Source organism: Montipora foliosa, chromosome 3 (genome assembly GCF_036669935.1).
Source record: "Montipora foliosa isolate CH-2021 chromosome 3, ASM3666993v2, whole genome shotgun sequence".
NCBI lineage: Eukaryota > Metazoa > Cnidaria > Anthozoa > Scleractinia > Acroporidae > Montipora > Montipora foliosa.
This window is the reverse complement of record NC_090871.1, coordinates 34300893-34310892: the sequence shown is the minus strand read 5'-3', so window position 1 is coordinate 34310892 and position 10000 is coordinate 34300893. Positions and strand designations below refer to the sequence as shown.

The following is a 10000-nucleotide window of genomic DNA, read 5'->3' as shown; positions in this document are numbered from 1 at the left end:
CTCTGAGACTCACTAACGTATCAACCATAACTTTCATGTATCCCGCACAGTCGCATTTGCGACATTTGCTTCTAAAATGGCTAAATGTAATCTTGGCGACATTGCAATTTTTGTAAGATGAATTAAGGTAGCATAGTACAACTAAGAAAGAAGAAATTTTGTATTTGAATTAAGTCGCGACGGATGTGACAGTTATTAAGAGGGAATAATTTTAGACCTGCGGTACTAAGTGACAGCAGCTTTAAAGGCAGGACCACGCCTGGGCTAAATTGGTTTCATGACCGTTTCATACGTTTTAAAAACGGGAAATTGAAATTTTCATGTATAGTTTGGAGACTTTCCAGCCGTTTTTTCCTAATTGACTTTCCTTGTTTTTTTGTATTTGAGCAGGTAAGGAAAAACGCGAAACCAGCTTAACAGTTGTATCTCATTAGCAATTTTGGAGAGCATTCATTGATTGCAGCATAATTCCTATTCCAAGTTTTTGACCCGATAAATCGCTTTACCTTTATTTTCCTTTGCCTGTCATTTTAATATTACGAATAACCTCAAAGAATGTTAAAAGTAACAACTGGTTTCAAATTAATGCAAAGCAAGATAACTTAAACCACAACTTGCACAAAAATTTCGCAAAAATGCTGCGATATGAGCCAAAACGATTTCATTAGAATATTTCAATTACATGACCTTACTTCCTTTTGCAGTATGATAAAATCACGTCATCACGTCTCCATCCTTTTCGGCGGCTTTTCGGGTTATTTCATTTTTGTCGCATTGCCTGGTAGCTTCTTGCGATGGTTGTACTGCTTTTGTTTTTTTGGCTTTTTTTGCAATTATTCACTCAAACGTGTCTTCCGCTGTAAAAAGTGAAAAATGGGCGAAACAGTCCTTCTGAATATAATCCTTTACAGACCACTCGCACAAGACAGCGGGAATAGCACCAGAGGCTATTAAGCGGTTACTGATGCAATCTTTCGAAATTCGATCGGAAATGAATTAAACAATTTAAAGGGGACCAATCATGGTAACTAATAGCGAGGAGTCCTGACACAATTATTACCATATGGGAAGCATTTTAATTTAGTCGTTATTCCTTTTCCGGTTATGGGTCAACAAATCACTTCCGGAATCAAAAATTGCTTATTTTGGCCTTGTTGACGAGTTTGTAGTTTATTAACCAATGTCACGTTTTAACCTCGCGACTATCTGAGTCTATTTTAGTATTGTTAAAGGAATATAAAGAAAGACTCAATAAAAAACTAAACTAAACGAACAGAAAACCACACAGAATACAATAACTCTGCTGTGGAAATTTTTCCGATTCAAAAAGAGAGACATTTTATTGAGGCATGAGGCTTTACGTGCTTGTCATGGTTCCGAGGGGTAAGTTTCTAAATACTGTGGACCAATTTCGATATACATTAAAATTCAGTCCGAAACAAAAGTCATCATCCGGAGGCTCTGGGGAATAAATATAAGTATTTGTATGAGCTATTCCCCATTGTCTCGAGATGATGCCTTCTGCTTTATTGTTGGGGTTCGTTCCTTTGGGATGATCCGAAAAAGGATCACTGATCCAAGATCACTTCGATCATGGGGCATCAAAGGAACCGACGGATCCTTTCCCAGAGTGGATTAATCCGTTCCTTTTTTGATGCACCGTGATTTAAGTGATCTTGGATCAGTGATCTCATCCTAAAGGAATGTTAACTTATGAAAAATGGTAAAAAAGATCCTACCCAGTCTCCAAACGAGTGTCTTGCGGAAATGCGCGTACACTATCTATTATGTCGTCAACTGCGCAATTTATGCCTTGGTGCTGGCGAGCGAAGAAAAACAGTGACTCAGTTGTCGTTCTCTGGAAGCCTTAGCCAATTGCCAATGAATCTCACCAGGCCTTGAGCTACCGGAAGAATTTCCATCTCAATGTACAGTATAGTGTGAAGCGAATCGTTTTAGATGAGGGTTAACTTTGGGTGAGTCAATGTTAAATCCCATGTATGTACATGGCGTGGTTGTTTTTTCTGTTCGAATTCTTGCTCAAAATATGAATCCAGTTCTTCCCTCATTTCTAGCCTCATTTAATCTTTACGGCATAGTACCAATTTGAATTAAAGGCGCCCTGTAAAATAGTGGCGTAAGTATTAATCTCACGTACAATAAGCTTATAAGTTCTTAGTGATACCTTGTAATTCGAGGTTCCGACGTACGGTGAACATGCAAACCGTCCGACTTCAATGCAAATTAAGCTTTTTTCGTTTACGATCATGCGAACTACTCGTTTAATGGTAATGGACAGTTGGCGTCGTTTTCATTTCTGCAATGCACACGCTCTTACATGTTTTTTAAGACGTGTTGCACACAACAGTGTCCATACAATTTCGTTTTCATTTTTATTATTGTCTCACAATTATTGCCGTAACTCGCAGTAAAACTTCATACAGTCTACTCAGAAGAATTTGTTAAGGCATTCTCTGGTTCATCCGTTGTTTGTTATGGAGTAAAGTGTTGGACAAATAATAATAATAATTCACTGTTCAGCACAATTCACCGAGTCAAGTACGTGAATGATAACTTCAAACAAAGATATAAATGTCAAGTGATATTGATCAGTTAATTGTAGTCTATAGACTAGCCATGGAACTGTTGGTAAATATCGATTTGTAGTCTTGACAACTGGAAAATTGTGCATTGTTACTTAATTTTTGAGAACAGTTTAAGTACTTTTGCTATTTTAGGTGGCTATATTTAGTTGACCACAGTTAGATATACATGTATGTTCTAAAAAATTCTTAGTAATGTAATAGCAGCTATTCACTGAAGTGGAGGTGACTAGTGGTGAATATTTACACCACTAGCCACTGATACTGAGGTGAATAGTTGTAAGTAGATTTTAAAGAAATGACATCAAAGATGGCTCCTTTTAAGGCATTGTGGTGTAGTGGTCAGTTTGCCAGCTTCCAGAGCCTAGGTTTAGGGGTTTGAGGCCTGGCTTTGTCACTGTGTTATTTTCAATAAGATTATACACAAAAACTTTGGTCCTTGCTGCCTCTCCCAGTGTACAAAAGACATACTGATGGAGGTAATCTTGTGATGGACTTGCATCCCATCCTTGAGGTAGCAATGCTTCCAGTGACTTCATAGTACTTGAACCAAAAGTTTTGAAGGTAACCTGTGGCTGTGTGAGTGCCTACAGCTCGTGCACACTTTAAAGGCTGTCCTTGCAAAGAAATTCATAGATACTGCTGGGTTTACATGTACCTTTTTTCAATAAGCTTGCCAAAATGTCAAGCCAGGGACAAGGTTTGACCTGACATGCAGTTAGTCTGATTGGACAAACAATTTCCCAGACGTTTACGAAAAAAAATGGAAAAATGCTAAATATGAGATTGTTTTCCAACAATTTTGTAATACCTGTCATTTCTTTGGTTCTATGTACTTTGTCTTGTTAGATTTTAAGCACAGTAAATCATGTTAGTGAACTTTAATAGTCAACTGTGAAATAAAAAATGTCTGTTTACAAAATTAATTAAGAAATTTAAAACAAGTGTGATTAGTTAAGTTTATTCTGTTGTCATGTTGTTTAAAATCTGTATGCATTTGAAGCATTTGAGTTATTGCGGTAAACCCAACACTGAAGTTTTAAAATTATTGTGTCACAAAACTGGCTGAGAACTTTTATTCGTAATAATGAGTAAGAAAACTTCTCAGCACGATTTTGCAGACCTGGCTTTAAATAGACAAAATCTGTTGCCTAAAATCCTTTCTAAGAGTGCAACCTGATGGATTATTAGGGGAACAGGGGTGCCACCAATATCTTCCAGGTTTTATAATTCCTGGACTCTGCATATTGAAATATATGTGTAGCTTAGCTTCAGGCAGCACCACAGTTTCTTCAGAAACTACCCCCTTCATTAACTTAGGTTAAGTTTGATGCATTGGTTACTACTTTGCTCTGGGAGGTTTTCCTCTGGGTTTTCCTGTCATGAGAAACCAACATATTTTTGGTTTGTTGTATCCACAATTACATGTTTTGTTGATTGTGGTTGCCATAATGATGATGACAATAAAATCTTTTTGATAATTGTTAAAAAATTAGTGTTATCATAATTATTGTTGTTGTTGTTGTTGTTGTTGTTGTTGTTGTTATTAGAGTGGCTTTCAGTTGAGTGTCAAAATTAATTAGCGAATTGCTTTGGTTTATGATTACTTCACTCATTGATTGGTTCAAAGTTCTCGCGCCACTTTTTCAATCAATCAGAAGTGAAACCAAAACCAATTGTGGCTTATGCGTGCACATTTTCCCATGCTTTGTGTCGGCTACGTGTAATTACTTCGAGTTTTGATTGGTTTACCGGATTGTCTCTGTCTTTTTTGATTGGCCAAAGTAATTACTTTGGTTTCAACACTCAATGGAAAAGCACTCTATTATTGTTATTAATTATTATTATTATTATTATTATTATTATTATTATTATTATTAAAACAAATGCTCTAAGCCCTTGTTTATGTTATGCCATTGTTCATTCCACAATGACCATGGGTCAGTTTGGTCCATTCTCCTTAGTACTTAAGAACATTTGGCACAATCCTAGCATTACCCATCAATTTGTAGTCCTTTGCAGGAGTGCATTGTTGTTATTATTGTTATTATTATTATTATAATTATTATTATAATTATTATTATTATTATTATTATTATTATCATTATTAGGTATTATTGTTATTATATTATTATTATTATTGGTAGTAGTAGTAGTAGTGTTGCACTTACATCCAAAAATGTACCTAATTAGATGCATGCCCAATTTTGCTGTCCAAGATGAAGTGTTGTTTAGGCTAAGCCTTTGCTACTTATTTCCAATAATAATGTAAGGGCAAAAATTACTATTATTTGTACACCAGTGATGTTGAAATTGGGGACAAAAGCAAGGAGACACTTTGTGAAGCTTATTGAAATCTGTGTGCATCTAATTAAGGGTAATTCTACACATATTTGTAGTAGTAGTAGTAGTATCATTATCATTATCATTAATAGGTATGGAGGAAGGAGTGAAAGATGGACCATCAAAATCCTCAGTGATCCATCATGCCCTGGCCAAGCCACGGCCAGTACCCCGAAAGAGAAATCAGCCTAAGCCAGACAGTGTTGTACAGAATGACAAACCAGACAAGTTCCCGCCCAAGCCAGTTTTGCTGCCAAAACCGCGAAGACCACCCCCAAATGCTCCAAGTATAAAATTATCTGAACCTGGTAACAACAATGAAAATGACCATGTTGAGTTACATGAAATGGTAAACAAACGACCTTTAATGAGAGACAAAAGTGACAAAGTTGTCCAATCCAGCAGCATAGCAGAAGATGGGAAAACTGAATGTGAAGCGATGGTCAATGCTAGTGATGGAACTAGTAATTTAGTTATCACAACTTCAGTAGAGGATGAACAGAGGTATGAACCTTCACATGGTCTAAAAGAAGAACACATGAGAACTACCAGTACAAATTGTAGTCCTCAAGAGAGCTTAGAGGATAAAATTTCCACTTCAAGGTAATGAGTTAAAGGTTGATTAGAAGGATTGTGTTGAGATAATTGCGGTTCAAAATACCAATTAGAAACTCATCACTGGTTACAGGGTGACCCAGGATTTTGTAATAGTCAACTTATTTCTTTATAGGCATATAGGTATCTTCTGACTTAAAGGAAACCTTCACTAAAAATAATAACAAAATAACTTCAAAGCACAGAACATAATGTTAACAATTGAAATTGTTCAAACTTTTTTCCAATGAAAGTGTTTGTATCCGAGAAAATGAATTTCAAAAAAGCTTCTTTTGGCTTTCAAATCTCCGGGGCGCCGCCATCTTGAGTAATTGTGACGTGTCGTGGTTGCCCTATTGTTCTGACACAAAGAGCGTTTGTTCTGGAACAATTGGGCAACCACGATACGTCACAATTATTCAAGATGGCAGCGCCTGGGAAATTTGAAAGCCCAAACAAGTGTTTTTTTAATTTATTTTTCTCAAATACAAATGCTTACATTGGAAAAAGTTTGAGAAATTTCAATTGTAAACATTACGTTTTGTGGTGTAAAGTTATTTTGATGTTTTAGCAGAGGTTCCCTTTAAATACAGTTGTCCATCCACAAGATATCTCTTCCCTGATTAAGTTTAGCCGTGCCCAAGCTTACAGTTTTGAAATCAAATTTTGAGTTATGGACCTATTGATTTAAGGAGACTTGAAATAGTTTCTCCTTTTTTCACACAAATAAACGTATTCGACCTGTTTTTAGTTAGAGTTAGGTTAATCATATCAAGACGAAATTTAAAATACGTATAAGATTGACTTTTGTTATTAAATTTATGAGAAAAACTAACGCGGAGAGATTTCGACGTTTCGATGACATCCTGTCATCATTATCAAGAAAATGAAGAATAAAATTTTTGAAGAAAATTTACATAAGTAAGTAGTCAAAAAACTAAACCAAAAACAATAGTCTATTGTTCTAAGCCAGTGAATCATCCAGTGACCTCACACAAAGGAAAACCCAAAGTCAAGTAAAAACTTTAGCACGTATCAGACTCAATACGTGCTAAAGTTTTTACTTGACTTTGGGTTTTCCTTTGTGTGAGGTCACTGGATGATTCACTGGCTTAGAACAATAGACTATTGTTTTTGGTTTAGTTTTTTGACTACTTACTTATGTAAATTTTCTTCAAAAATTTTATTCTTCATTTTCTTGATAATGATGACAGGATGTCATCGAAACGTCGAAATCTCTCCGCGTTAGTTTTTCTCATAAATTTAAAGACGAAATTTGGCCTGGGTATTAAGAACCCATCATAGATTTCTTACATCACATTTTCCTCCAAAATACTGTTACTACATGTATGGAAATGATATAAGGCATTTCTTTGAGCCTTAAAATCAACATGTATGATCTTTTTTGAAAAAGAACAGGATAGTGAAATCTTCCCTTACAGCATTACCAGATAATGTTAGAAACCATCTCTAAAATATTTGAAATTCAACAAAATTTGTTGGCTAGTTACAGCAAAATCAGTGTTTTTAAATATGTCTCTAATTTTTTTTTCACCTACAGAATTTTTTTAAATTTCAAAGGCAAAGATTTGAAGTCAGCTGAATTTAACAATGTAAAAAATGAAAAACATTTACTGCCTGGAAGCAGAGATTTACAGTGTAAACAATAACAGTTGCAAAATCAGGAAAAGTGAGGGGGGTTACAAGATCAGCATTTATGCATGTGTCACCCGCTGATTTGAGGGCGTGCACTTATCATTTACACTAACCGAGTCCATACTGATATTCACTAAAGCCTGGTTTTCAGTAGCAACGCAAGCACAAGCATAAGAAGCATAATTATGCAAGTGAAAGCAAACGTCAACATAAGCATCAAAGTCAACCACAGCATCCACCGTTTTGTTCAAATGCTGAGACGCTGGGAATCTAGGGAAACGAATGGTTTAATTGGCTAGACGTAGAGAATTTTCCTCATGCTGCGTTTGTAATCACGCAACACAAGCGAACAGAAGCATAACGAATAGGAACATTTTTGATCCTTGCAATTGTGCTTATGCCTGCATCGACCCCTTTTTCACGATAAAACAAGCCCTCTGACTTGTGCTTTTGCTTGTGCTTGCGTCACTGATAAAAACCAGGCTTAAAGCATCAACGAACAAGTAGTGATTTCATCTTTTTTTACCCAGACATTTGATTCACTGGATCTGAAAATGTTGTTTCGTCTCTGCCCTCTGATTGGTTTTCATTATCTGGGTGGCCCCAGTTTCAGTTAACGTACTGTAACAACCCTACGGAGAAACATGCCATGCAAGTTATGAAGGGCAACAAAACAGTCAGCCAGTTGCCCTGTGACTTCTCTCAAATAGCATGGTATTTTCTTGCACAGGGTGGTGGAGAGATCAGTGTTGAAGTGATTGGTCGAAGAATATTTTAAATGTTTATTTACTGAAGGTCTTTACTGTTAGTTGTGACCCCATACCAGCCAGTTTACTCCCCCTGAAAGCAGTGGTCTCGTATATAATCTGCACCCACGATAGCCCAATATTTCGGAAAAGATGCAGCTTATGTACATGTATGCATTCAAGTTTTTACAGTAAGTGTTTGTGCAAAATTTTCGTAGTTTTCATGAATAGGAGATGTGTGTTTATGTTCCGTCTACCAGTATATAAGAATTAGAAGAAAGATGAGCTAAATCAGCAGTACAGTGTATTTTTTATTATTCGCGGTGAGCCATTTTCAATCATGAGCTGATGTGAGCAGCTTTAGAATTGTGTGTGTGGCTTTTGTTCGCAAGCTCAGCTGAAAACCCTTTACATCCTCCTAAAGGTATACACATCTTCACTACACGTATCTTCATTCCCTTCTTTAGCTTTCCTGTGCAAGGTTAAACCCTGAGCTATCTGGTACTAGGCAAATATTTGTGTAGACTCTGCCATCAATCCAAATATCATTTTTGGCCAGTACAATGCCCCCTCTTTGTCCAACAAAGCACTTTTAGTGAAAAGACATTAATTTTTGGGATTCCTACATGTAACTATTGTTTTACATGATTTAGATCTTATACCTGCTTCCGAACAGTCTCTTTTTCATGTTGCTAATTTCAGAGCAGAGAAAGTAGTACCACCATCTCCTCGTAAAAGAAGTGCAGCAACACGGGATTTCAACCCACCTGTCTCTCCTAAAATAAATGGAGCAGCGGATCAAGACTCCCCACCTATCAGCTGCAAGATTACTAATGCAGGAGGCAAAATGTCACCTCCTGTCCCACGGAAAAACAGTGGTGTGGGGCTCAACCTATCCCCTCAGCTACCTCGTAAGTCAGCTGCATCAAAACAAGAAGAGACTGTGGCTCCTAATTTGTCTCCCAGAATTCTAGAATCAGGTAACAGATCAAGACCTTTACCTCCAAAGAAACCTCTACCATCACTGCCAAAGGGACTATCCGGACAAAGTGCCACTACTGAAATGTCAGTGGGAAGTAAACCTAGTCTTCCTCAAAAGCCTGCTCCTGAATTAGCTCCTCCACCTTCTGCAAATGATTCATCTCAGTCCTCTGTAGCTGCCTTAGCACAAAAGTTATCAACAATGTCAGTGTTTCCATTCCATGATGGCAGCAGTGGGAAAGCTGGTGTATTTCCCCCTCATGGTATTTCTCCTCGATCATCACCACTTTCTTCACCAAGACCAACAATGCGAAATCAGCCGTCAGCATCCTTGTCAGAGAAATTAGAAACCAAAGCTATGGGAGGAGTTACAAAAGTAGGGGACTCAACAAAACCCAAAATTCATCCAAAACCAGGAGCTTTGCAAGAGAAACCTCAGAATCCAGGTCAGTTTGCTTTAACAGATTTGTAACTATGTGCAAGGTTCAACTACCTTTAAGTCCACAATAATAATTATGGGGTGTAGGCAAACTCTCCATAGTGCAGTCCATCTCTGATCCTGAATGGAGCACTCCAATTTTTCCTAGTATTCCCAAGGAACTGTTGGGAAAAATCATCTCACCATTTCGTTAACTGGGACTAACAATAATATTGCATTGTGATCATTATTATAATTGTCATCCATTTCACAAAAACTAGTTATAGCTGTCACTAAAGTGCCAACAAGCCAAGCTTGTGTGACCTGGCGCCTTCACACGGCGTACTCGTGCGGCACTCTCATTGGCTATCATATGGTCTACATTACACTCAAATTTGAAGCGCTTCTGAGATTTCATCCGCCTAAAAATCTACTCGCGGCTCTATAATCTGCCGCCTCGGCAGGCCTTCTGTCTTCAAAAGGCCTGACTCGTTGGCAATAAGGCAAGAATAAAAAAATTGAAACTGAACTACCAGGTAAACAATGAGTGTGATAAGTAACTTAAGCCAAAACTTTGTAATATAAGGTTGTGTCTTCTAACTTAATCTGAAGAAGCACTTCAATTTTTGTGAAATCTCACAGGAATGCTAAAGGTGCTC

The 10000-nt window shown here is 37.1% G+C and overlaps 1 protein-coding gene across 3 annotated transcripts in view; it reads left to right on the top strand.

Moving 5' to 3' along the window:
• Window positions 1–1795: 1795 nt before the first annotated feature.
• The window catches only part of LOC137997330 (rho guanine nucleotide exchange factor 5-like), a 30781-nt gene continuing 22576 nt past the window's right edge, over window positions 1796–10000 (top strand). Inside the window, exons 1-3 of one of the 3 annotated variants that reach the window (XM_068843258.1) lie at window positions 1796–1976; window positions 5039–5549; window positions 8645–9369. In XM_068843258.1, the coding sequence (XP_068699359.1) occupies window positions 5041–5549; window positions 8645–9369 (1234 nt within the window). In that variant the 5' untranslated portion in view covers window positions 1796–1976; window positions 5039–5040. The remainder of the gene's footprint in view (window positions 1977–5038; window positions 5550–8644; window positions 9370–10000) is intronic. The other 2 variants (XM_068843260.1, XM_068843259.1) reach the window with 2 other exon arrangements.